This window comes from Corvus kubaryi, unplaced genomic scaffold, assembly GCF_017639235.1.
Source record: "Corvus kubaryi isolate FWS band 111438036 unplaced genomic scaffold, C.kubaryi_AGA036_p1.0 37284, whole genome shotgun sequence".
NCBI classification, from domain to species: Eukaryota; Metazoa; Chordata; class Aves; order Passeriformes; family Corvidae; genus Corvus; species Corvus kubaryi.
Window position 1 is genome coordinate 9925955 of NW_024581088.1, and position 26362 is coordinate 9952316.

At 56.8% G+C, this 26362-nt stretch overlaps 2 protein-coding genes across 3 annotated transcripts; both read left to right on the forward strand.

Annotated features, from left to right (window-relative positions):
- The first annotated feature begins 658 nt into the window (after positions 1–658).
- CUEDC1 (CUE domain containing 1) lies at positions 659–15526 on the forward strand. 2 transcript variants are annotated; one of them, XR_006015760.1, is made up of 11 exons: positions 659–6372; positions 6869–6996; positions 7826–7952; positions 9346–9529; positions 10291–10374; positions 11029–11118; positions 11575–11668; positions 11837–11895; positions 12212–12282; positions 12504–13034; positions 13764–15526. XR_006015760.1 is itself a non-coding variant. In XM_042026460.1 (10 exons), exons 1-9 carry the CDS (start codon positions 6082–6084, stop codon positions 12277–12279), a joined length of 1125 nt encoding a protein of 374 aa, XP_041882394.1. In that variant the 5' UTR covers positions 659–6081; the 3' UTR covers positions 12280–12282; positions 12504–15526. The 2 variants fall into 2 exon arrangements, 1 of the variants encoding a protein (XP_041882394.1); XM_042026460.1 differs by having other exon boundaries at positions 12504–15526.
- Positions 15527–17065: 1539 nt separating this feature from the next.
- Positions 17066–19300, forward strand: MRPS23 (mitochondrial ribosomal protein S23). Its single transcript, XM_042026461.1, has 5 exons — positions 17066–17200; positions 17311–17478; positions 18107–18184; positions 18294–18417; positions 18882–19300. The coding sequence occupies exons 1-5, from the start codon at positions 17157–17159 to the stop codon at positions 19038–19040; spliced, it is 573 nt and encodes a 190-aa protein (XP_041882395.1). The 5' UTR covers positions 17066–17156; the 3' UTR covers positions 19041–19300.
- Positions 19301–26362: the final 7062 nt, after the last annotated feature.

Consider the following 26362-nt stretch of genomic DNA (forward strand, 5'->3'; position numbering starts at 1 on the left):
GGGTAAACTGAGGCAGAAAGTTTGGGATGGGCGCAGGGCCGTCCCGTGGGACAGAGGCAGTGCTGGCATCCGGCCGTGGCACGGTCGCGTGCGCCGTTCCAAAGCTCTGAGCCGATCGTTCAGCTGGGCCGTGTGTGTTTGATGTCGGCGGTGAAAGCCAGGGGAGGAAAGGTCACCGACTCCAGCCACCTCCTGGAATAATCTTATATCAGCCTCTCTGCTTTGGGCAGCCTCTTGGATCTAATTTATTACATGTTGGTGCAAGATAGAGTTGAACAGAGTCGCAGTTAAACCGTACAAAGGGATGCTGGGTCACTTTAATCGCTCACACTTGCTTGACCTATTTTTTTTTTAATCCCTTCCTGGAAACCTTATTTCATGTTTGAATTCCCTCAACTATTTTAGGAATGTCGTCCTACCAAGATCAAATTACCTTCAATGAAACCAGTGCAAGGCGGCCTCGCAAGGCAGGCAACTTTCGGATGAGGATCTAGTGCTACCTCATTAATGTGGGCTTAGTTTGGGGCGGGGGCTGTGGTCCTGCCGTGGAAAACGTGTGAAAGCCAGGGATTAGCGCTGCACAATGCCGAGGGGCAGGGGGGTGGCTCTGCCTCGCTTGGCACAGGGGACTGGGGGCACCAGGACCCCCTGGCAGCCCTGCAGATCCCGCTGCATCCCGGCACTGGCAGGGGGAAGGTGAGTGCTCTGGGTGCTGTGTGAGGGGTCCCCGGTGCAGCCCTGCCTGGCTCTGTGGTCCCAGCTGAGTGTGTCCCCCCCAGTTTTATCAGAGTGTTGTTGTTTTAGGATCCAGCTGGGTGCTGTGGAGGGCCGAAATCTGGTCGGCTCACAAAGGGCTCCTATAAATCTGTCCAGGAGGAGGGCATGGCCGGCCGTGGTGGGAGAGCAGTGGGTGCCCCGAGGCAGCGGCAGCCACTGCAGCTCTGAAACGTGGATATTGAGTGTTCAGAGTGCTGCCGTGTCCATGGACTCCCCAGTAAAGCAGTCGGTGGAGAGCGCCTGGGCAGGAATGCTGACGGTGCCGCGTTGGGCTTGGGATCACTCCATGGCTCTCCCGGTTCCTCCGCACTTGCTGTGGAGCCAAGAGGGGAATTTCCTGTTGCAGAGAGGTACGTGCTGCACAGGTTCCCAAGCAGGGCTTACTTGTGCTCGCCTCCCTGATTGCTTTTGCTTTTGAAAAGGGCTTAAACCCAGCCATTTTAATATGCGGTAGAACAAGTATTAAAGGAGATCCTCAGGTGCTTATTTGTTTCCATGAAAAAGGATTTGCTCGGAGCAATTTTCCCAGGCTGCGGGCCCAGGAGGGGTGCACAGCATCCCCTGAGGCAGAGAGGAAGGTGACAAGAGGATTTAGGAGAGACTGGTAGGGACCCATCCTGCACATCCTTGGCATGTTTGGTGGTAGAGAATAACAATTTCTGTTCCTGATCATTTACTTTTCATCCCAATTTCAGTCCTGTTATAATCACACCTGTAGCTGCCAAGCAGTCACGTTCCCAGACTTCTCGTTCCCACATTGAGCAGTCTCTTTGCAGGGGCCTGGCTGCAGCAGAACTCAGCACATCTGCTCTGGACAGAGCCATTATTTCTGGTTTAACATCCCTAAGTTTTGAGACTTCTTCCAAGAGTCTTCCCTCCAGAAACTGGGGGGGCTGTCAGCCGTTGTCTCCAAATAATCCTGTGCATGGAAAGGCTTCTGCACATCTGCTGTGCATCCCCAGCTGAGGCACCAGAGGCCTGGGCTTGCAGCCACCACGGGATGAGTGGCCTGAGGGTTGGGGAGTGCAGGGCTGGAGGGACCCAGCAGTCGGTGGTGTCACCCCCATGCTGGCTGCAGGGCGGGGTCCCAGCTCCAGCGTGTTTTCAGGGGTGATCTATGAACACAGCGTGGCAATAGCAGGGGAGAAGGGGCTGGGCAGTGTTTGAGCAATCCCATCTGCTGTCTGAGCTGCAGCAGACACTGGGGAAGGGAATATTCTCGTTTGCACTTGGTGCCAAGGCTCTTCCCTGAGCAGAGAGGGCTGCAAGTGATCAGTCCCAGTGCTTTTCCAGCTGCTGGCTCCTCCGGTTGGGCTGTGCTCCTCGCAGAGCCGAGCAACTGCTGTTTCCAGCACGACATTACCGGTCTGACCGACCCCCGGGATTATCCAGCTGCTCTTCCCAGGCAGCTGAGGGCTGGCAGCCTCCTCTTTACACCGTGCCTGCTCCCAGAGCTTCCCCTCGGGCCATCCCTCCATGGGAAGAGCCCATTTCTGGGAGGTACCAAGTGCCTGCTCAGGGGCTGGGTGAGAGCAGCCGTGCCCAGGAGGGATGCCAGGAGCACAGGAGGATGTGCCTCCCGGGCTGTGAGCATTATCCCTCCCCAGGAGCCTGACTGAGGCGTTCTCCTGGCTCTGGTCTCGTTCTTGGCTCTGGTGAGGGTGGATCTGAATTGTGCAAGTCATTGGCAGCTTGGGTGGGAGAAGAGCAGGGTGAACCCCTGGGCGGGCAGAGGGGACCTGCCTCCCAAAGCCAGCTTGTGTTTGGTTGTATTTTGTGGTTTTGAGGGGTGACCTAAGGGCAGGAGCTGCAGCCAAAGGTGTGCCAATGCCTGAGAACAGTGTGCAGTGAGACAGCAGTCATGCAGGTGTGTGGGAAAGTGTCCTGTGCTGTCCTGGCTACGCAGTGACACCAAAACACAGCATTTTCAGTGCCAGCCCTGTCCCAGGGCATGAAAGCACTTGGATAAAAGCTGGTGTGGATGTGGCATCCTGGCAGCCCTTCCTAACCCAGTGCTGGCTCTGTGCCTGGCCCCAGCCTGGCACTGGGATGTCACATGGCACTTTCTCCATGGTACAGGTCAGTGCCAGCACAGCCACCACTGCTGGATGTGGAGGAGGCTCAGCTGGGGTGAGCCAGGACAGGAGGATTTATCCTGTGCTGCCAGGGCTGGTGGGGCACGGGGATGGTGCCAGGCACACCAGTGTCCCCGCTGCTGACTGGCTGCTCTCTGTGACCTGTGGGACAGGGACACATGGACCAGGAGCTTGCAAAGCCTTAAGCTCCTCCTGTGATGGAACAGCAGAAGGGCGAAGGATTATGCCTGTGCCTGGGTTTGGTGAATGAATAACAGCATTCAGGGTCCTTTTTGCAGGATAACAGGGCAGGAGCTATTGTCAGACAGGGAGAAAGTTGATCAGGCAGCAGCCATAAGAGTCATCACAGCCTCACTCTGCAAATGGGGCACGAGGGGAAGAGGAGCCCAGCCCGTGCCCCAAGTGCGCCTGTGCCCGCACATGGGCTGCAGACACCAACTTCTTCTTTCCTTTTTGGGAAATCCAAAGGATTTTGTTTTTCCTGGCATCTTCCCAGGCCCTCACTGACATCACAGAAATAAGGGCCAGGAACATGTTGAGCCCCTTCCCCAGCTGTCACAGAGGTCTGGCTGCTGCCCCCACTGCTCACCTGAAGACGCTGCTGCAGACATGCAGGAACTGGGGAGGATCCTCGGAATACAGCTACCTGTTGATCTTTTAAATCAACTCCTGCCAACAGGACCACTTGCTTTTCCCTGGATTTTAACTCATGCTGATGTAGTGATTTGCACTTCTCTGGATGAGCAGCAGGACTTTGAAAAAAATAGGTTTAAAAGCCTTCAGGGCACATGAACTGCCCTGGTCTGTGCCACAGCACCTGCAGCACCTTCAGCTGCACCTTCGCAGCAGCCCCTGCCAGCCCCAAATTCCGGGTGTATCTCAGGGCAGGGAATGTCCCAACACATTTCCTTGGGACTGTTTGAAGCCAGATGTGCAGCAGAGCCTTTCTGGTGTATAAATGTCTTGTTCCCATCCCTAATTTTGTTGGTCTTCTGACCAGAAGATTTCCGTGGCTCTGCACGTTGCTGTGCTCAATCACACTACCCAGCACTTCCAGGGAGTTGTCCCTCTCGTGCAGTGTTGACTAACACCTCCCCAGAGTCAGTGTTGGCAACAGGAGCCCAAAGGGCTGGCAGGGGGATTGCCAGTGCCTGGCACAGCCATGGCCCTCGTGGTTACAGGGGAGATGTTAAATACACACTCAAAGGTCAAATGCTGGGACACAGAGATTCCCCAGCCACAGGTACTTTGGTTACTTTATAGAGATCTGGGGATTTCCAGCCTGATTTTGAGGGCTGATTTTGCTGTTTGAGATTTATGGGCTGGCACAGCATTGCTGAGCCAACAGTTCTCCACAGAAACTCTCATGCCCATATGTGCATTGTGTGTGTGTTTGCAGTGTATCCAGTATAAGCTGTGTCCCCGTGGGTGTCCAGGCTCGTTCTCCATCCTCTTGGAGTAGCCAAATCTCGTAAGGAGGTGTGTACCCTGTGAATGTGTTACAACTCAATTTAATACGTGACTAAACCAGCCATGCAATATTGCAATTAAAGTATAATTCCAGAGGTGTGAACAATGCCGGCTCTTTGCTGGGAATGAGTCAGGGGAGCGGAGGAGGAACCAAGCAGCAGTGTTTTATTAATTGACTCCAGCGGATTTATTTGTCCTCAGTGAATAGAGCCGGGCAGAGCTGTCGGAATTGTTCCTGCTTCACTCGCACAGTGCTGCTCCATGCCTGGCTCCTGGCAAGCTGGAGCAGATCCTGGGGACTGAGAATTACTGGGATGGAGACAGTTCCTGGCTGAGTGACCAGTTAAATGGATATTATTAGTGAGCAGGAGCAAGCTGGGGGCTCCCAGTGCTGTTTGGAAATGGCCCCTTGTGCCCGACAGCGATTCTCCTGCTTCTTTTGTACGGGTCCTGTCCTGCGTGGGAGCAAATGCCACGGGAAGGTGGCACTGGATGGCCCCTGGCACCACCCTCAGCCCGGGGACCGAGGTGCAGCAACTGATTGGGTGCTGGTGTTTGCACGGGGCTGCTGTTGTAGTGCATCCAAATGCAAATGCTTCCAGGATTACCAAAAGCCAGGGAAGGAGAGCAGAGCGTGCCTGGAGCAGGAATCATCCCCGTGATTCCTCTGGTACCAAGCCAGAGCAGTGCTGTCCCTGGGGATGAAGTTGGGGGTTAAGGAGCGTGGCAAAAAGTGAACTTCTCCCCAAGTTCCTGCTGAGCTCTCCATGTTTTACAAGTGTGTTTCACTCTTAGCAGCCTCTGGGAGCCCCTGGAAACCCCTTGGAGCAGCTCAGGGCTGTGGGCTGGCACAGGGGCCGAGCACTGGGGACATGACTGTCACACACGGTCTTGCTGGGCAGGGGAGAGCCTGGGTGACCTTCAGAGGTGACTGCTCCTCTTAATGGCTTGGAATCTGATTATGCCATTTTGCTAAGAAATGTGCTTGGCACGTTCTTCTGCATTAAATACCATTTAGGGACAGTTATCCTGACCTCTCTGCCTGCTGCTTAGGAAAAAGCCTTTGAAAATGATATTATGGATCAAAAGTGTTCGTGGGGTAATTCTGTTTCAAACAGTGGAGTTAATCCAGAACTGAATTTGGCCCTGCATTTTCAAACGAGAAGCAGTAGCTGTATAATCTGTTTATGGTTTTAAAGTGAATGTTAATCTTGGATTTGTTGGCTTTTCCAAAGGGTCGATTTGCCGTGCTGCAGAGCATTTTAGCCCCCTGCTCTGACACTCTCTGAGCCGACTCCATGTTTTATTTTAAAGAGTGATTTTGCTGTGTTTATAAATACATGTCAAACCTGGAAACGTTAAATCTGGGCAGCCTTCAGGGTGGAAGTAATGCCATTTTTCTTGCCTTGCATTTTGTTGGTACAGCTCCTGGCACGGCACATCCACGTTCCGGCGTGCCGCGCCCGCTGCGGGGGATGGCACAGTCCCGCAGGGATGGGTGGGATGGAACCGAATGTCCCCTGTTGAGACGGGGGAGCCTCTGCGTGCTGTCCCGTGGGTGACTTTGTCCCGTGTCCCCTCCGCAGGTGGGAGGATGCTGCCGTGCGCCGGGGGCTGACGCGCGGAGCCGCCGGCCGCGGGGAGCGGGAGCCCCGCCGCCCACCCATGGTCCCGGCTGGCAGGAGGGGCACGGGCACAGCCGGGACCGTGGGCGCCGAGCCCCCGCAGCCGCCCCGCCATGACGAGCCTCTTCCGCCGGAGCAGCAGCAACGGCGGCTCCCGCGGCGGCTCCTCCGCCCAGGAGCTCAACAACAGCCGCCCCGCCAGGCAGGTGCGGCGCCTGGAGTTCAACCAGGCCATGGAGGACTTCAAGACCATGTTCCCCAACATGGACTACGACATAATCGAGTGTGTCTTGAGAGCCAACAACGGCGCCGTGGACGCCACCATCGACCAGCTCCTGCAGATGAACCTGGACGGCAGCGGCTGTGACGACAGCTCGGACTCGGAGGACAGCATCCCCCCCGAGGTAACCTGCGTGGAGATCCTCTGCTGGGCTCTGGCTTCCACAGCCAGCTCACCGTGAGTGGGCACCTCAGTCTCCTCCTGCGTCCTCCTGCCTGGGCACAGTGCTGCTCGACTGCTGCTGGCAGGCAGAGGTTTGAGTGCCCGGTTCAGCCAGGCTGCTGCACCCAAGATTGTCTTGGGCAGAGCTTCAGGCTGAAGCCAAAGTGCTCTCCCACCTCTCTCTCATCTCAAAACCCAACAGAGACCCTTCTGCTGCTGTCAGAAAGACTCCCCAGGGTTGTGTGCATCCAAGGATAGCACCTTCTTCCCTTGAAAGCAGCACCTTCAAACTCCACCAAACCCTGCTGGATGCAGGAGGTCCAGTGCCAGGAGGTTGCCCATCCTCTCTGCAGCAGCATTCAGCCCGTGCCATCCCTGCTTTGCTGCTGCACGTGGGACCCTGGCCTGCTGCGGAGCATTTCCCTGTCCTGCCCTCACCCCATCCTCTCACCCTGCAGATCTTGGAGCGGACCCTGGAGCCGGACAGCTCAGACGAGGAGCCCCCTCCTGTGTACTCCCCTCCCGCCTACGAGAGCCAGGCCTTGGGCAGCCGCTACCCCCGTGCACTGCCCACCCCCCCGCCCAGGTGAGCCCCAGCCCCGCACAGCTCCCGCTCCTGGGGCACCCTGTGCCAGCACACGGGGGGCAGGCTGCCCTCAGCTGGCCCTGGCACACCGTCTGGCCCCAGTTCGTTATAGGGTCGAGTGAGACAAAGCCAAGGGAGATGAATGAAGCTCACAGCTGGCTCAAAAATCCCTGTGAGGGCTTAAAACACGAACAGCTGAGGGGCCGGAAAGCCGCTCCGGCAGCATGTGGAATGGCAAAAATCAGCTCCTGGGGGTGGGGAGCGCTCGCCTCCACTGGAAAACACCAGGTGCTGGGTGGCCGGGCCCTGCGCCGGCTCCTCACCACACACCTCGGCTGGCTTCACTTGTCCCCTGGCAGCACCGCTCTGGCTGTAGGTGTGGGGCTGGGGGACAGCAAGTGTGAGCCCCGGGCACCTGTGTGCCAGCCCCTGCCCTCTGTGCAGGCTGGGTGTGGCATCTGGTGAGAGGCGTTTGTCAGTTCCGTAAGCAAATCCCTGCAGTGCTGGGGCTCCACCGGGCTGGGTTTTGGGAGTCTGAGTGAAACAAGGAGGAGAAGGAAAGCCCAGCGTGCAGAGTTGCAGGGCAAGGCTTGAAATGCAGCTCCCAAAGATTCCAAACGCTTTAGGAAAGCCTTTTGCTCTCCAGAGCTGATGCTAACGCTGCACATTCGGGGATGTGCTGGGGTTTCCTGGTTCCCGGGACCACTGGTGGAGCTGGGCAGGCTCTGCTGTGCCAGGCACTGCTGTGCCAGGCCCTGTGCCCCGCTGCCATGGCAGGTGTTGGTGGGTTTCTCCCTCGCCAGAGGTGCTGCCTGTGCTTGCCCTGCAGGACGGACGTGCCAGGCCCTGGCAGCGCCGCGGCGCCCGCGCACTACAGGAACTGGAACCCGCCGCTCCTGGGCAACCTCCCCGAGGACTTCCTGCGCATCCTGCCCCAGCAGACGGCCGGCACACAGGTGAGGCTCGGCCACCCCTCCCAGCCTGGCTCCGTGAGGTGGTGTGGAGCACCATCCCAGTCCTCAGCCACCCTGAGCTTGCAGCATCAGCACTCTGGAAGCATCTGGGTACCAGGTGTGCACTAAACCGAAAGTTTTGGAGCGTGTCCTGTTCAAGAGACTGAAGTGGGCAAGGTGTCAAAGATCTCTCAGCGAGGCTTTGGTTTTTTTCCTGCCATTATCCCAATGATTAGTGCCAGAAATGCCACTTGCCAGAAGCACCTTATATTTTCAATTATTTGAAAATCTTGCCCACTGCCCTGGTGAGGAGCAGCAGGACCAGTAATGCTCCTAAGGAGAGCAGCACTGCCAGGGCACTTGAGGGCTGCTGCAGTGGAATTTGGGTGGGAAACCTAGTGCAAGCCAGTGGATTTGCCCCTGGGAAATCAGAGTCCACTTGTACTCCATGGTGGTTTTAAGCCACAAGGTTTGCGTGCCAGCAGCATCCCATGGGGAACAAACAGCCCCAACACATGCTGGGCACCCAGCTCAACTCCAGGCAAGCCACAGTTTGGGGCATCCCTTGGCCTTTTGCTAACACAGGAACCCCTAAATGGGTCCAGCACCCTCCTGCCATGGTGAGGGGCTGGGGGGCCTGCAGGCACCCTGCTCCTCCCTCCCTTTTCGTCTCCAAAGGCAGCCTGCCACGTTTTCATGAATGATTGCCCTGCAAGTTGAGCTTCACGGGCTCTATTACCTTTCTGGGAATAGGAGCATGCCAATTCATTTGGGCTCAGGGGGAGGAGAAGAGCAGCTGCCCTTTTCTTTCCCCAGTAATTGTGTGCTTTTGCTTTTTATGGCTCTCTGGGAGCAGCTACAAATCAGATAAATCTTGTAGGCAGGGATGAGGCTGTGCTGCAGCGTGCGGCTGTGCTGCTCCCCAGGTGCGAGGCGTCACGTGCCTCGTGCAGGGATGTTTGTCAGCAGGACATTGCAGACTCTGCTCTTTGGAGAAGGGAGATAAAGCAGCGATGCTGCTGAGAGCCTTCTCTTACCTCCACACCAGGTTCTGCCGTGGCACAACCACATCGTTTAGAGTTAATCTGTGCCAGCCTGTGCTCTGCAAAAGGAGCTCCAAAAGTTTGACCCATGGGATGTCCATCCCCTCTGCCCTGTCCCCCTTCCCAAGGGGCGGAGGCGGTGGTGCCCTGTCCCCCTTTGTCCTTTTTGAGGGCAGTGCCCTGGGCTGTGGGGCAGAGGAGAGAGGGACCCCTCTGGGGAGCAGCAGTTGGTGGCCATCGGGGCTGGGGGAGCTGCGCTGTAACAGAGGGGCAGAAGGCCGAGCTCAGCCCGAGGTGCTGCTGCAGGGACCCCCGAGATCACCACCCAACCTGTGCCATGTTTGCCTCCGCAGGGCTCCCACGGCTGCCGGCAGCCCGTGCCACGGGGGCTCGTCCCTCGGGGCCAGGGCTCCCTGGAGCAGGAGCGGCGGTGGAAGCAGTACCTGGAGGACGAGCGCATCGCGCTCTTCCTGCAGAACGAAGAGTTCATGAAGGAGCTCCAGAGGAACCGGGATTTCCTCCTTGCCCTGGAGAGAGGTGAAAAGTGCCTTCAGAAACTTCTGCTTTTTGGGTGTGTACCCTGCTGTGACACTGGCTGCTGGCAGCACTGCCCTGCCCGTGGGATCAGGGCTTGTGCCAAAGCAGAGCCAGTGCAGGATGGGGCCAGGCTGGTGGTCCGAGCTGCCCACATGCCCAGACTCCTGCTCTCCTCCCCCTGCCCACCCCTCTGCAGCACGTGTGGCAGAGCCCAGCAGAATCCATAGCAAGGGGCTTTGAAAATGCCCCCTGAGCCCTCCACAGCTGTGCACCCTCTCCAGGTGCTGGCAGGCCTGAATTGGAGAGCAGTTTTGCCATGATTGCTCCTTCCCTGTCACCACACTCCTTCCCAGCGAGCTGGTTGTTCGTCCAGTGCCACGGGAAGGGCTTGGGTGTGGATGGTTTTACTGCCACTGAGCACAGAGCTGCCCTTCCCTCCTTCTGAGCCTTCTGGCCAAGGGCCCAGCTCCCTCAGAGGTGTCGCTGGTGCTTTGCAGGGTCCTGGCAGCACCATCACTGCAGGTGGCAGGAAAACCACGGGTGTGCTTGTCATGTGCTTGTGGTGGGTGGGCAGTTCCTCTGCTGCTGTGGGCTCCCACCGAAGTGCTTGTGGTCGCTGTGCTGAAGCAAAGCCCCAGCTCCCTCCCTTGCCACCAGCCTGTCCCTCGGCAGCCACGGGGCCGTGAGGGGAGAGGGGAGTGGAGCCATGTGCTCTGCCTCGAGGGTCTGATCGAGCGGGCGCTGCGTTTTTTCTTTTTCAGATCGATTGAAATACGAGTCCAAAAAATCCAAGTCGACCAGTGTTGCTGTCAGCAACGACTTTGGTTTCTCCTCCGTTTTATCAGGTAACTTCCAAGACACACGGGAGCATTGTCTCTCCGCAGCAGGATCCCCCACAGCCCCTGCATTCCCATCCCTCTGCCCAGCTGCCTCCAGAGTGCCTGTGGAGGGAGGAAACTGGCTGATCCCTCCCTGCTGCCCTCCCAGCACGGGAGAGGAGCTGGTGGGTGATGGGTGCTCCTGCCCTCCCCACGTGGAGGTGCTCCTGCATCCTGCCTCCATCCATCCCTGCCCTCCCATGGCCGAGCTGGAGCAGAGGATTGTGCCTGGAGGCATAATGACTGTTCCCGGGTAATCCTGATTAACCTCGGGAGCAGAGCAGCTGCCCAGAGTCAGAATTAGAGCTGGTGTCTGTCGATGGCCCTGTGCAGGGTCGGGCGAGTCGCAGGGGCTGGGCAGCCTGGCAGGGCTCCAGCTGGGCTCACGGACCCGGGGAACAGGGACGTGGCTCTGCGGGTCTCTGGTCCTTGTCTCTGCACCCCCGGTCCCAGGGGTTGTGTCCCCATCCAGAGCCAGCCCCACGTGCCAGTGCTCTCGTCCCACCTGCTCTCTCCCAGCTCTGCCCTTGGCTGGTGCTGGAACTGGGTCATGGGAGTGACTTGTCCTGAGCCCCCCCTCACCATACACGCACTCCTGGTGACCAGGTGTTTGCCTTCCAGGTGACGTAGCTCCCTCTGTAACCAATGAGGCCGGCGGTGCCGTGTCCGACGATGCCTTATTCCGAGACAAATTGAAACACATGGGAAAATGTGAGTCGGTGTGCAGGCCCCGTGCTGGCAGCAGGATGCCTGGCAGGGCTGGAGGGCAGCTGGGAGTGGGGTGGGCAGGGGGAGATGGCAGCAGTACCTGGCACTCTCCCAAACTCATCCTTTTCTCTGGGAAGTCACAGCCTGCTTTTGCCACCACAAACTAGACCGAGCTCCTTGGGCAGCCTGAGCTGGGCTGCAGGCAGGGGTGACAGTGGGAGGGGTGGGTGAGGAAGATCGTGAAAACCCCAGCAAAAGGGTAAAAGACCAGCACCTCCTGCCAGGGACCAAGGTGTCCCTGTCTCCCTCTCCGAATCTGGCAAACCCAGGGCATCACCACAGGGTGCCAGGGTGTGGGTGGCTCTCACACCCCTGGCCCTGCCCATCTCCTTCCCATTGCCCGTGGCAGCTTTGGGAAGGGTTTTTGGGTGAGACCCTCACCTGGCTGCTTCCTTCCAGCCACACGCAAGAAGCTGTTTGAACTCGCCAGAGCCTTCTCTGAGAAGACAAAGATGAGGAAATCAAAAAGAAAACACTTGCTGAAGCACCAGGTGTATCCTGAAAGGGGCTGGGGAGCTGTGGGGCAGGGGGGCCTCACTTGGGTGCTCCTGGGGGTTCCCCAAGGGCAGCTCTGTGGCTGGAGCGTGGGCTGGGAAGGGCGATGGTGGTGCCACGGCCACATCCTGGCTCCACAGCCGGTTTTCCTTAGCGGAGGGCGCAGGATGGGGACGGCGGCTTCCACGGCAAATCTTCTCGACGATGTGGAAGGACATGCCTATGGTAAGGAATGCTGTGCTGGGTGTGCTGTGCTGTGCTGGCTGCCGTGGTGCCTGGCCCCAGATCACCCCAGGGCTGGCTCAGGTGTGAGTGCCTGGCAGAAATGCCCCGTGGGCCAAAACCTCCGTCCAGTGTTCTCAGGCGAGTTCTGGTAGAAACTCCCCAAGTCCCACTGGGAATTCTCTCTCTGAGCAAGGAAATCCCTGCCCTGGGGAAAGCTGGGCTGCCTCCCCTGGGGCTCCTCCTGGAGCTGGGACTGAGGTGCAGTGGTGTCCTGGTGTGGAGGTGGCTACAGCCCCCGCCTGCCTCTGCCTTTCAGATGAAGATTTCCAAGCACGGCGGCAGCAGCTCCAGGAGGAGGAGGAGACGCTGAAGGAAGGGCAGTAAACGGTGAGAGGCACCTGGGGATGGATGATAACTTCTGTGTGAATGATCCAGCCTGGCTGGAGGAGGGGCCACGTGCTTTGGGCTGTGTCCAGAGTGTGTCCTGGTGGGGACAGGCCCCATCAGTGGCCATGGGTGCCATGGCTGGGAGAGCCCCTGGTGCTGTCACTGTGTGGCTGAGGCTGAGCATATGCTGTTCTCCTTCCCTCCCCTTCCCCTCCCTGCAGGTCCCAGCACTGGGGTTTCTTGCTGGCACAGGATGTGCACGAGGCTTCATCAGGAGATGGCTGGAAAAGGAAAAACCCACCCAACAAATCACCCAGATTTTGGCTGTTCCCCCTCTGCTGCTGTACTCCTCTGAAGTACAAGTATTGAAGTGAGGCACAATGTTTTCTTACCAGTGGTTTGAAAACAACTTTTCCTATCGAGCAAATCAGCCAAAAAGGAAAAAAAAAAAAGGAAAAAAAGCAGGCAGCTGCTGTGAGCGGCTGCGGAGGAGCCAGTGGAGCTCGGGCTGGGGAAGAGCAGCCCCGCCTGCTCTCTCGGCCCGGGCGGCGGCGCAGGAGGAATGAAATCAGTCGTACTAACGAGGATCCATTCACACGTGGGGTCTGCTTGGCCGGAGCACTCCTGAACATATCTGTAGTGGTCTGATGTAACTTTACTCTGCGCACACCGGAACAAAAACCACGTGAGAAAGGGAAGCTAACAGCCGTTGTCTATTATTGCTAGGAGTAATGAGCAGAGATTCAGATCAGGTAATAGTCAAATAATATAAATTGTTTATAAAGGAAAGGCCTTCTTTTCCTAGGCGTTTCACTTTGAATTAAACCTTTGCCTTCGGCATTGCTACAACTGCCTTGAAGTTGGGACGCTTTGTGCCGCCACAGGGCAGCACCAAGGGCTGGATTTCACACCGGTTTAACCCTCACTGATGGAGCAGGACATGTCCCGCCGGGTGTGGGGTGCTGGGGGTGGTCCTGGAGCCTGGGAGCTCCAGGGATGCCCCCGCTGTAGGTAAGAGGCAAAGCCCAAGCCGGGGGTTGGCAGGGCTGGTGGAGGTGTTTTCAGCACGAGAGGCTGTACAGGGGCTTGGGGACACTGCTGGGTTTGGTGCGGGGCAGGAGCAGAGCCCCTTCCTCGTTCTCGCAGCACCAGAATCCTGCAGCTCGGGGAGATGCTGTCAGGCTAAAAATAATTACATAAACAAATTCCTCCGCTGTGTAAGTAATGAGTGACGAGCGTAAAGTCAGAATTCGCTCCTGCCAGCACATTTTCTTCTCCTTTATCGGCACAACGTTCCCTGCCAAATGCAGGAGGTGGCTCTAGACGTGCCTGTTTCACTCTCTGGCTCCCGCCAACCAGCACAAATGTTGCAGGATTGGAGCTGCGAAGGCGGCAGACGCAGAAGCCCCAGCCATCAAACACTCACGCAAGTGTTTTCCCTGCCTCTCCGCAGGGTTTGGTAACAAAAGTCCCCATTGCAGGCGCTGGCTCCCGACAGGCTCCTCTTCAATCCCAACGGAGCTCGCGTGCCTTTGAAGTGGACGCCAAGATTTCCTCCCCCGCGAGCGCTGCAGCTGCTGCACCTGTTGAGCGCTGCTGTCGTCCCCTCGCAGCCGTGGTGGGGATCGGGGGCATCCCGTGAGCTTCACTTTCTCCTGGCTCCTGGCCAGGGGCAGGGCTGCTTCCAGGTGTCCGGGGCTGCAGGGTCTGGTCTGGGTGATGTCTCCATAGCACAGACGGGGCTCTCCCGCAGCACCAGTACTCAGACAAGTTCTGGGGTGCCAAGGACCAGGGCAGGATGCACTGGGCTTGGAGCACCCTGGGATGCCAGCAAGCTTTGGGTTCCTAAAATCAAAGCATCAAAATTCCCACCCCACCCAGCCCATACCAGTTTTGGTGTCCACTCCTTTGGATTGAGGAGCGTGTCCTGAGTCCTGGCAGCCCAGTGAGTGACAGGTTAGGGCCATCCCAACCACGCTGGCTGTCCCACACCATGGGCAGCACCCCTGCTCCTGATAGTGTGCCTGGCTGCCAGGAGGTGCTGGAAGGGCACAGGATGTCCTGGGCTGCTCTGCCCTGCCCAGGGTAGGATGTGGGTCTGGAGGAGCACCTGCCTCAGGGTGCAAGGGGCTAAGGGTGAATTGGGGAACGGAAAATCCTTTAGTCCCTGGGTGGGACTTTCATTCTGAGGGTGGTGGAGAGAAGGAGGGGCTCCTTCCCTACCCTCTGCTGGCCCTGGGGGCCGTAGGAGGCTGCCGTTACTCCTTCCCAGCTCTGCATATTTGGAAGAAAATCAAACTTGGAAGCGGATCAGCTTGTCACCGTTCCAGCGCCTCTTAGCTACCGAGGGCTTCAGTCCCAGCGAAGTTTCCATGAGCGCAGGAAGCACCAACGGGCGGGAAGGGAATTCTGCTCTCCCAGACAAGGAGGTGCTGGCAGGAGGGCTGGCCCAGCCCCGGCTCTCGCAGCACCTGCCGTGCAGGGTTTGAGGACGGGCTGGGTCGTGCCGTGGCTGCGGGGATGGGCTGAGCTCTCCTGGGAGGCTGGCACAGGGCCACAGCTCAGTCCTGCTGCACCGCTGGCTTCAGCAGCAGCCGGGGAAAAGAGGGGACACTGTCCCTCCTCTCAGCCTGCTCGTTAAGTGACACGTCCTGAGTCACCTCTGTAACCCAGCCAAGGTTTGCTGGTGGAGCAGTCCCAGACCAGCAGCTGCCTCTGCCTTCTGCCTGAGCACATCCCCGAGGTGCCCGGCACCCTCTGCTCCCACTGAGCCTTGAGAAAGGGACAGCAAGGAAGGGTGGCCGGGGGCTGTGAGCTGGCACAGGGCCCTGGGCACGTCTTGGCCACCACCACCCAACAAGTTGCCCTTAAACATCCCAGGCCAGGCACAGCCTCTGGATGATGTCACTCTGTAGCCGTGTCAAAATATCTTGGAGGCACAAAGTATCATTTTAATGGAGAGGGAGAGGGGTTGTTTATATGTCCTGTAAAAAACAAAAAGTCAGGTCTAAGGAGTGGAAAGGCCACAAACCCGGCTTGGGAGCCAAAATGCATTTCTTACATAAAAATGTACAACTCTCAGTGATGTTTGTATCATTTCTCTACAAAAAGGTTTAAAAAGAACAAAACAAACTGATCTGTGATGTTTGTGAGTGTGGCTATTTTAGAATTTATTTCCATACGTGATTTTTTTCTTAAAGATGTTTAATAGTAATTCCTATAATAAAGTCCTGTTGTACTCTTAGCACTGTATATTTTTTAACACTGTGTATTTTTCTACTCTTTACAGGGGGAAGAAGAAAGAAAGGGGGCTGGGGAGGGAAGGGGCAGCTCTAGCCCAGCTCCAGCTGTGCCCCTCAGATGCAAATGCCCCAAATCTGCCCTGGTTTGCTGCCTCCCTGCTCCTGATGGGGCTGGATTTGTGTCCAGTGATTTCTTCAAGAATCCAGTGACCCATCACTGGGGAAGCAGTTCCTGCTGTGGGCAGCCCTGAGGGGCAGTGGCAGGGCCGGGGGGCACACGGAGCATCCCCCTCACTTGCAGGGATGGGACAGAATCCACCTGTCCTGTGCCAGCTCTCCGGGAGCAGCTTTCATTTCCTGTCAGGATTGGAGCTTCCCAGTCTCACGTGTGGCTTGGAAACCTTCCGTGTGAAAGAAGAGCCTGGAAAAAGTCACGGCATTCTCGCCTTAAATATCAAAAGCATGGAAATGCTGGAGAAACCCTGGCTGCTGCCTTGGTGCCGCAGGGAGCGCGGCGGGGAGCCAGGGCTTCCCGAAGGGCTGCAGAGCCCAGTCCTTGGAGCAGCTCAGATGCAGCCCTGGAGCAGTCCCAGCCACTCCCTTTGGAATTCCTCTCCTCCACAGGGACGGGGGTTTTGCTCTCAGACCAGCGTTTTAAGGAAGGCAGCGGCTGAGAACAGCGCAGGGCTGGAAAGTGGTCAGCTGAGGATGGGGCTGGAGATGTGCGAGCCCGGGGATACCTGCTGGCTGCCAGTCTGCCGTGGAAATTTACTGCCCCCTTCCTTCGCCAGGCTGGAAGATGGAAGCAGAGATGTGTTTTCCTTCCCTTCAGCTCATTCCCAAGCTAAGGGCTGCACCTAGTGCCCAGGGCTGCTCCCAGCCGGGAAAGGCTGCCTGCAGCAAGGCTGTTCACACCGGGCCTGGGGGGAGCCGCTGGATTTTATAAACCGAGGTTAAAAGCACACGGCGGGACCCTGCTGTGGCCACGCCGTGTCTGCTGCAGCCTCCTGAGCCCGGCGGGCAGAGCTGGGGCTGTCCGGGGCGGGCTCCGGCCACGGGGCAGCCCCGGACAGGGCCTGTGTGCACACCCCACTGTCCACTCGCCGAAAGTGCTGGACTTGGTGAACCTCGAGGTCTTTTCCAACCTTGATGATTCTACGACAAGGATCACCGAGGCTGCCAGAGCTCCAGCAGCGTTCGGACAGCGCTCTGAGTGAGGGGTGCCCAGGGCGGGGCTGTTGGGGTGTCTGTGCAGGGACACGAGCGGGGCTCGACCGTCGCTGTGGGTCCAGCTCGGGATGTGCCACGATCCCGTGAATCCGTGACATGGCGGCAGCAGCCAACAGGAGACGAGGCTCCCGCGAGCCCCGGGACTGCTGGCGCTGCCGGGGCTGGGGCTGAGGGTGCCGGGGCACGGCCGGGACGGCGCCGGGGCGGCCTTAAACCGACGGGGCGATCCGCCCGCGCCGCCGCTCGGCCAGCGGCTGCCGCCGCCTGCGCACCTCCTCCCGCTGCCGCTCGGCACTCGGCCGCGCGCCCTGGCGGCCGCTCCGGTTCCGGTTCCGGTTCCGGCTGTGGGGCAGCACCGGGCCGGGCTCGGGGCGCTCCGGGGGCCCGTTCGGCGGGGCCGCCATGGCCGGGAGCCGCACGCAGAAGATCGGGAGCGTGTTCAGCCGGTGCGGGGAGGAGGGTTCATCCGGGGCGGGGGCCGGGGGATGCCGGCGGTCCCGGTTCTCCCGTGAGCGCGGCGTCCTGAGCACCCCCCGCCGCCGCTTGTCCCCCACAGGGCGCGGAACCTGGTGCGCATCGGGATCATGGAGAAGCCGCTGTGGCTGGACGTGTACGCCGCGTTCCCGCCGCTGCGGGAGCCCCTGTACCGAGTGCCGCGGCCGCGCTACGGGCGGGTCACGGACGCGATCCCGCCCATCCTCTACCGGGAGGACCGAGAGCGAGCGTGAGTCCGGCCCGGGCGCCGCCGATGGGCCTGTGCCCCTCCGGCCCTGCGGGCAGCGCAGAGGGCTGTCCCCGGTGTCACCGGGAGGGGACGATCCGCGTTGTCCCTCGGGGAGCGCTCCCGAATCAGCGGCAGCCTTCGCTTCGTGTTTCGCGGGGCTGTTTGAAGTCAGTGGGGTGGGGTTTGTGCTGTTCCCTGTGTGTGCAGTGGCTGCTGGAGGCTCCTCTGCGGTGGGAAGGGCAGATCCCTGTCGGGCACGGAGCTCCAGGCTGGGTTACCCCGCTGAGAGGGAGCTGCTCCGACCCGCTGCTGCTGCTGCTGCTGGTGGTGCTGATTAACTGGGCTTTATTAATACAGTAAAAAAGCTGGAACAAACTTCTGCAGAATCCCAGACTGGTTTGGGTTGAAAGGGACCCTCAAACTCATTCAGTCCCACCTTCCACTATGCCAGGCTGCTCCAAACCCTGTCCAGCCTGGCCTTGGACACTTCCAGGTGTTCATAAAGGTTCTTGTGAAAAGGAGAAATAGTGTGAATGCTCTCTACTGCCCACTAAATTAACTGACTGTGCTGTTGTCTATTTACTCTTGATTTAGCTGCAAAAACCAAACTCTTTCCTTTTCTGACCAGGAGATTTTACAAAGTTTATGGCAATGGCCCAAGACCTTTTGACCTGACACGGTTAAACTTCAAATCTACTTGCCAGAGGTAAGATGATAATTAAACCAGGAATATTTCTGAGACTGTCCCTTTCTCCCTGTCCATCAGTGAACCAGAACATTACTTGTGAGTGTAAAAAAGCAATTTTGCAATCCAGGTTCATTGAGAAATACAATGAACTGAAGGAAGAAGGGAAGATTGAAGAGGAGAAATTGTTTGAAGAAACAGGAAAAGCCCTTTTGGCCAGTGGGATCATTTTACAGAGAAGAGGAACAGATAAAGTGAGTATTAAATATCCACAGAGTTGCTTGGCTGGTGGATGGAGAAAACTCCACTCCCAGGCCCTTAACGGTGCGTTGGTCTGAATTAAATCTGCAGCAAGGCAGTCACACACTTTGCTCTTGGCCATGAATGTGTCTGGCCAAGGTTAAGGGACTTGTGGGTCAGGAAGGATCTTGTTCTGGTGATGAAATGGATAATCATTCAAATAGTCCATGGTGTATCTGTATAAACCTTTTGGAACTTTGTATGTTTGTTGTGGCATTGTGAATTTTCCCATCTTTTAGCTCAAGGTCAGCAGCCTCTCTGGGAGTGTCCTGCCCTGGTGACACTGTGTTGTACCTTCATAATAATCTCAGCATGAATTAAACTTTTTCCGGGCACACAGAGGGCCGTTGCTCTCCTCAGGCACCCTTCAGAAGCTTTTCCCACCCTGTTTTATGTGTTTTTCTGTCCTTCCCTGCAGGTAGCACAGCAGGAGCAGCAGGATGCTGCATCCAGGGATCCTGCCCTGCACCTGCAGCTCCAAACTGTGCTGGAGGAGCTGCAGGAGAAGAGGAAGGATGGGGAGGAGCAGCCACCAGAGCTGGCAGGGACACAGAAGGAGAATCCCTCTCCCTCCTGACAGCCCTGCTGTCCTGTGTCACCTGCCAGGAACCAACCCCCACCCCTTGTTTTGGGACATTTCCCTCAGGGAGCACACCTGAGCATCCTGGTGCCCTCCAGGCTTGTGCATGTGACACATCCTCCCCTCTGTCCAGCTCCACATTGACAGAGTCACAGATAACTCTATTTTTTTTTAGGGTTCATGACGGTTTTCTGAAGTCAGGTTGGAAAATATGAGTGAAAAAGTGGAAAATTAAAACATTTTCTTTAAAAATTGGAGGTTCTGCCTGTTCAGGTGTCTCATTTGCAGTAGCAAAGATGTTTCCTGCTGTGGGAATGGCAGATCCTGTTTGATGTGTTCCAGCAGCTGTCTGAAGTGTCATCTTTTTATCACTGATTGGGGAAAGGTGCTATTTATAGAAATGGCATCATATGCTCTTCCCATTCCATCATTTGCTTAAATCCAGAGCGGGATGAAGTGTGGCAGTACCAGATAATTGGGAGCTTTGCAGGTTTTTAGTGACTCCTAATGAAATTGGTCACCTTTGAAGTGTGAAAATGGGATGTTCCAGCTGCTTGCTGAGGGAAAGGTGATGCTGCTTAGGAAACAGTCACTGGAAATTTGGCATGAGAAAAACATAAGGAAATAACAACCAATCTTCCTGGGATTTTGAGGGAGTTCTTCCCATGCCTGCAAATCCAGTGGCTGGCTGATCTTTCATTAAACATTTTGGCTTGGGCTGTGTGAAAGACAAACACTGTTTGTTTTGCCTCTTTTCATTTGTGATTTTTTTGTGTTTTTCTTCTGTCTGTTATTCTTTAAAATACCAAACTGCCACCCCCTTCCCAGCAGGTGTAAATGATGTCCAATCTCTCCCTCCCTGCCCAGTTCAGTGCTGCTGCTGCTGTGTGTGATGTAGGAAAGCTCAGTGGCAGGGAAAAGCAGGATGTAAAAATGCTCGTGGTTTGGCTTCTGTGGTCAAACTTTGTTCCTAGTTCTGCACTGTAGCTCAAGAGGAGTGCAGGTTTTCTTACAAAGAGCAAAAATCCCTCTGTTTTAGCAGTGATCCATTTCCAGACTGAGCAATAACATGGAATTTAGAGCCCTCACAGAGCCTCGGGCTGTGCCCTGAACGAGTTGCTGTGCAGAGCAGGTGAGGAGAAAGCTGGAATTCGTTTTATTTTGTGTCGAAAAAAGTCAGGGGGGTGGCTCTGGGGGCAGATCCCTCCCAGCGGGACCGGCCTCCCTAAGTGGGCTCAGCTGGGAGCCCTTGGATTTGCCCTCAGGCACAGCTGAGGCCTGGGAGGGGTGGACTGAGAGACCCCTCAGGCCTTTTTCCTCCCCTTTAACACCTGGGAAGTTGATGGTGACCAGCTGCAAGCCATTAATTACCATGACCACAGGTGATGACCACAGGTGAGAGGGTTATAGGGTGATTGCCTCGTGCCCACGGAGCCCAGCCACGATTCGGGAAGTGCAGAAAGCCTTGGATTTGTGGAGCAGCCCTGTGCTGGGAGGGTGCAGCGGTGCTTCAGCTCCTGCTCGAGCAGTTGTGCCCTTCACTGGCGGGTGCACCCCGTTGTTCCCAGGCAGGTACGTGGCCAAATGTGCGGGAGAACCTGGAACTCTGTAAGGGATCCTCTGTTTTCAGTGGAGGGGAGAGAGAGGGGGAGGAAGGAGTCTTCCCATGGTGTGAATGTGGGAATTCCCTCTTGGAAGCTCCAGGGCAGAGCCAGCCCTGGGCCGGGCAGGGGCAGGCCGTGGTTGGAATGTTCAGCGCCGCGGATTTGTTGTGTCTGGTGGGTGCCGGGGAACCCACGGGATAAGGGATGCGAGCCGGAGTGTTTGGCGCAATTAACATAAAACCAATTAAACCCAATGAGTTCGAACAGCGTTTGACGGGCTGGGAGGGAGATGCCGGTGGTCGGGACCTGCTGGAACTCAGGCACTTTAATTAAGAGGTTCTGGGCAGCAGCCGGGGGCCGATTCGGCGCTCCCGGGGCGTTTCCCCGGCAGCAGCAGGCGGTGTGAGGGGTCGGTACGCAGCCCCGGCCCCCGGCGCTCCCCGCTAGGTGGGAGCCGCGCTCCGCGCTCCCGGTGCCGAGCGGCGGCCGCGGCCCCTCCCCGAGCCCCGCCCGGCAAGGGGGGCACGGCAGCCCCGCCGGGCTCCCGCAGGGGAGGGAGAGAGTCCGAGCTTGCACCAGAGTATTGGAGAAAGCATCGCGGCTTCCCCTGGGAGCCGGGGGAAGCACCGAGGGAATTGCGGTGATGGAGAGCCCCGGGGTGCGGGGATTCCTGCCCTGGGGAAGGCAGAGTTTGCTCCTGGCCTTTGCAGGGCTGTGACCCTCTCACTTGCCCTCCGCAAGGACGGCTCCTGCGGTCCGGTAGCGGCCCCACAGCCGGCGAAGCCCCGGCTGCCATCGGAACGCTCGGTGGCTGCTCGGAGAGAGGCGGTCGCTGCCATCCCACATCCCGTCCCAGAGTGTGACCTTTCCTGGGCGAAATTCCTGACCTTCCTCCCGCGGGGCGAGTGCTGCGTGCGGCAGCTCCTCTCGCTGATCGCCAGGCTATTTTAAGTGACAGTAAATACCGAAGTATTAGTTACACGGTGCCTTAATTCCTGAGCCATCAAAGACGAGACAAGCGCCGGCAGTGACACCTTCCTCAGCTCTGACTGCCAGGCTGAAGGTTTTCCAAGGCCAGTTCCTAAAAACGTGGGCTTCACCTGAAAGTTTTAGGGTGAAGAACTGCCTGCCCTCCAGCAGAATGCAGGTACATTGGTGCAATGGATGAGTGGAGGAGTCTGCTGGCGGTGATGCAGCATTCCTTAGACTGATGTTTTTTCCCAAACAGTGCCAGTGCAGGATGTGTCCTGCTGGAACGAGCACCTCCAGGCCCACAGATCAGGGCTGCAGAGCCGGGCTCTGAGCTTGGGCACTGTTTAAGCCCACAGGCAGCTGCCCCCAGAGCCGTGCTCAGCCCCTTCACATGCTCCTGGGTAATGGATTATCCGCTGGTATGTGTTGATGGCAGGGGAACTAAGGATTTAGTAGGATCAGGTCTAATGTCTGGAGCAGCCAAAATAATTCATCAGCTTTGCTGGAAAAACAGGTGATCTGACCTTGCCAATGCCAAGCTTCCTCGAGGCAGATAATAAAGGGTTTAATGTTTAAAGAAGGCTCCACGTAAGATATAATATTATTGGTATTGCTACTCTGTAGAATCCTCTGGGATTTGCCTCTGCCCAGCCCTGCCTGCACACACACATTTGGTCTTCAAACCTGCCCTGTTTTGAGCTTTGGAATATTCCAGAGATCTATATCTGTTAGAAAAATGGATGTGGAATCAGAGCAGGGTGCTGGCTCTGATGTGCTGTGTTTCCACACTGAAGAGGGGATGGCGCAGAGGTGCCTCGTGCTTTGCAAGACCTGGGCAGTGTTGGTTCTGCCACCTGCCTGGTTCTAAATTAGAGCTTTTTAATGGTTTGGGATTGGTGCTCTTTGCAGTGTTTTTCTGTGCAGCCCCAGCAATGTCCATGGCACAGTAATTCCTGGCCCAAGAATTCTGGGATGTGTAAGATGCAGGACAAAACCCCTGGGGAGGGTGAGAACAAACCAGTGAGAACAGTGGGTTGAGCTCAGCAGTGGCTGAAGAAGCTGCTGCTGTTTTACCAGTAAATGTTAAGTACTGGCAGGACCTGACCCCCTTGTTGGTCAGTTCTGACCCAGTGGCGGCAGCCACGGCCAGTTTGGCCAGGTCAACTGGTGGGGCTGAGTCCCTGAGGGATCCCAGCTGCGGGGCGAGTTCACTCTCGGGCACTGCAGTGCATTTAATGAACATTTTGACAATCCTTCCAGGAAGGCCGGGCTGTGCTGTGTCCCACAGCTCAGTCTGGCTGCGAGGGGCCCGCTCTGGAGCGTGAGGGCTTTGCTGGCAGAAAGGGATGTGTCGCCCCAAGAAACCCCTGTGGCCCCATCCCGATGAGCTCTTGCCTCGGTGTCTGCAGTGGGGCTGCTCCCCTGGGGCCAGTGTTACTCCATCAGAGCCAGTTGCTCCCCCAGCTGCTCCCCCGAGCCAGGGATCTGAAATCTCCCGTGGACACAGCAGTGATTTGGGATGTCCCCCACTGCTTCGAGGCCCGGAGCATCAGCGATGCTGGAGGGGTCCCCGCAGGAGCCCGGTGGCTCAGCTGCCCTTGTCTCTGGTCTGTCCCTGTGCTGCTGCTGCTGCCTCTCTGCATATTGCAGGCTCATTCTGATGTGCGCTAATGTTATTATCCTCCAGAAATTGAAATCAAGTCTGAACCTATAATGTTTCACTGGGAGGGAATTGGGGTTATATATTCCTGTGTACAGCAGCATTCTATTTCAGTCATAGCATTTAATTATGATTGGTGTGTTAGTGCCCACCAGAGCATAACAAATTGTCATTATGTTATTCTGCTGAGTCTAATTTAATTGGCAAGTTGTCACAAAAGCAATTATCCATCATTTATTTTGTTGCCATAACCACATCTTGGAGAGCACCTGCTGTCTGAAGTGGAAAGGCTCTGCAGTCTCTTGGTCCTGGATTTCTTCCACTTGCCTGACACAAAGACACCATTTCCTCTTATTTAAAAATATGTTTCTCATTTCCCAGCGTGGGCTCGTGTGCAGGGCTGGAAATGCCAGAGGAAATGCTGTGTGCAGGTAGTGCCCTGTTGGGACATCCTGGGGCTGGTGTGACCGATAGTCCCCTCTGGACACCTTGGAGCCCACCCAGGGCAGTGTCTGGGGGTGGTGGTCAGGTGTGGGAATCTCTCCTCTTCTGGAGAGCTGGGATGAGCTAAGGAGAGAAAAGAAAGCTTGAAATGAGGCACTCCCTGCCTGGAGTAAATAAAGCTCGTGGCTTCTTGCAGCTCATTTTGGGGAAAAAGGGAGAGGGGGGAAAAAAGGCCCCTGAACTGCTGGTGGTTTATTTTGGTGTATAAGTGGACAGAGGTGGGTTGAGTGTGCACAGAGGTGTTTGGAGGAGCAGGAGGGCTGCAGGGGCTCAGCCCGGGCACTCGGAGCCTGGCTCGTTTCTGGAGCTGCTCAGTTATGGAACAAGCACCTGATGTTTGACATTGGTGGTGTCCATCACCAGACTGCTCCCACCCCGGCCGTGTGCTGCTGAGGGCAGCCCCACTGGCTGGCATGGCACAGGGCACCCTGTGGCACCTCAGCTCCCCTGCCTGCCGTTCCCTGGCTCCCAGAGCTGCTGGAATCCGTCCCAGTGCCAGGCAACCTGGGCTGCTCTCCACTGAGCAAGTTTCAGATAAGGCATCTGGGCTCCCAGAGAGATTAGAAGGCTGGCGAGGGAAGATTAGTGGTTTCTCATAATCCAACAGGCAAAGCAATATCAGACTTCCCGAGACCAACCCCAAACGCTGATTTTCTCCTTCCTGAGATGGCACGTGGCTGTGACCTGTTCGCTTTTCAGATTTTGGAGATTGCATCCCAAAATCCTGCAAGGCTAATGCAGACTCATGAACTCAAAGCCTGTGACTCACTGTGATAAATGAGTAAATAAATGAAAATCTGTTCTGATGTCTGTATTTCTGTGAGTTACTCCCCTCTCCGCCCTGTCTGTAATCTCTTCCCCTCTGGTAGTTCTGATTAGCTGCTAATGGGGAAAGATGATTTTGTAGTTAAAGCACAGAGAGAGGGTTTTGTTCCTAGTTCTACTGCTTTTTTTTTTTTTTTAATTTTCCCTTCCATGCCTTGATTTCCCAATCTGTGGGCCCAGATACTGTTGATTTAAGATGGATGGTGTAAAGTTAAATTAATCCATATTTGCAAGCCAATTTGTTTCAAAAGGAAGGTACAGTGACTTGGAAAGGAGGAATCATAAATTTTCCCTCCTGGTGTTCTTGAAGTTGAGCGCTGTCCTTGTCTCGTTTCCCAGCAGTGACATCCCGGTGTTGACCAAGCACTTTGCTCACAGCCACCAGGAGAAAGTCTGGGGGTCTGCAGGTGTCCCTCCTGTGCCTCTCTGGTCACTTCTCAGTGCTGAAGCTTCCCCCTCTTCCCTGGGCTGGCTGTCATTGAATCCAGCAGCTGCTCTCAGCAGAGCCTGGGAGCTGCTGGGGCAGGTGAAGGGTGCAGGGTTAAACTTGCAGCGATGCCAGCAGATATTTGTGTGTCTGATTTATGGGTGAAATTCCCCGGGATGGAGGAGGCATCGTGAAACGGCTGAGTGTGATAAATAACTCATTGTAATGTATTATTTAGCAAATTATAATGAAAAGCAGAAAATACACAGAGGGGAGCAGACAAATGCGTTCCCCAGTTGGCAACTTACTGATGGTTTAGAGCCAGGAAACGGATATTTAAGAGGGTTTGGGAATTTCCATGGCTTCCCCTACAGATAAATCACCCTTCTGCAGATGTATTTATTGGGTGCCCTGCTGCTGGGTTTGATGCTGGGGGAGGAAATCACTCCAAGAGCTGGGGAGAGGAGGGGACCCGAGCTCCTTGTCCTGCCATAACCAGCAAGAGCTGTTACCCACTTGTTCCCCAGGAGGGAAATCACCTCGATTCCCTTGACCCTGAATCCTAGAGCTCCTGGATGCTGGCAGGAGGGACGGGGACGGTCCCAGAGCAGCGCGTTTGTGCTCGGAGTGAGGCAGGAGCGCTGTGCTGCCTCTCCGGAGCATCCACCCGGGCGTGTGTCCCTGTGGGTCGAACCCCAGGTTTCCCGGGCAGTGTTTTCCCAGCCCGCTGGCTCTCCAGGTTTCCCGGGCAGTGTTTTCCCAGCCCGCTGGCTCTCCAGGTTTCCCGGGCAGTGTTTTCCCGGCCCCCTGGCTCTCCAGGTTTCCCGGGCAGTGTTTTCCCAGCCCCCTGGCTCTCCAGGTTTCCCGGGCAGTGTTTTCCCAGCCCGCTGGCTCTCCAGGTTTCCCGGGCAGTGTTTTCCCGGCTCGCCGGTGCCGGCCCCGCTCCGGCGCGGTGGCACCAGGGGGTGCTGCCTGATCGCGCTCGGCGCTGCCACCGGCACAGCAGCGAGAAGGTGACTCGGGTTTACCTGTTTGTTGTTTTTTTCATTATTATTTCAGTGTGGTTGCTCCCATCTCCTCCCCGGCCGTGACAGTGCTGTGGCGGGGGGTTTCCCGTGGCTGCGTGCGATGCTCTCTCTGCTCCGTGCTGTTGAGATATTTAAAAATCTGTGGTTTAGTGAGGGGAAAACATCCCTGTGTGGATGACGTGTGCCTGCCGGCCTGGGACCACGGCAGGGCTTCTGGCTGGCTCAGACCCCTCCACTGGAGACATCCCGGGAGGTCCCCGCTGGGCTTTTCCTTGCAGGGAGCAGCTGCCCTTGGCCCC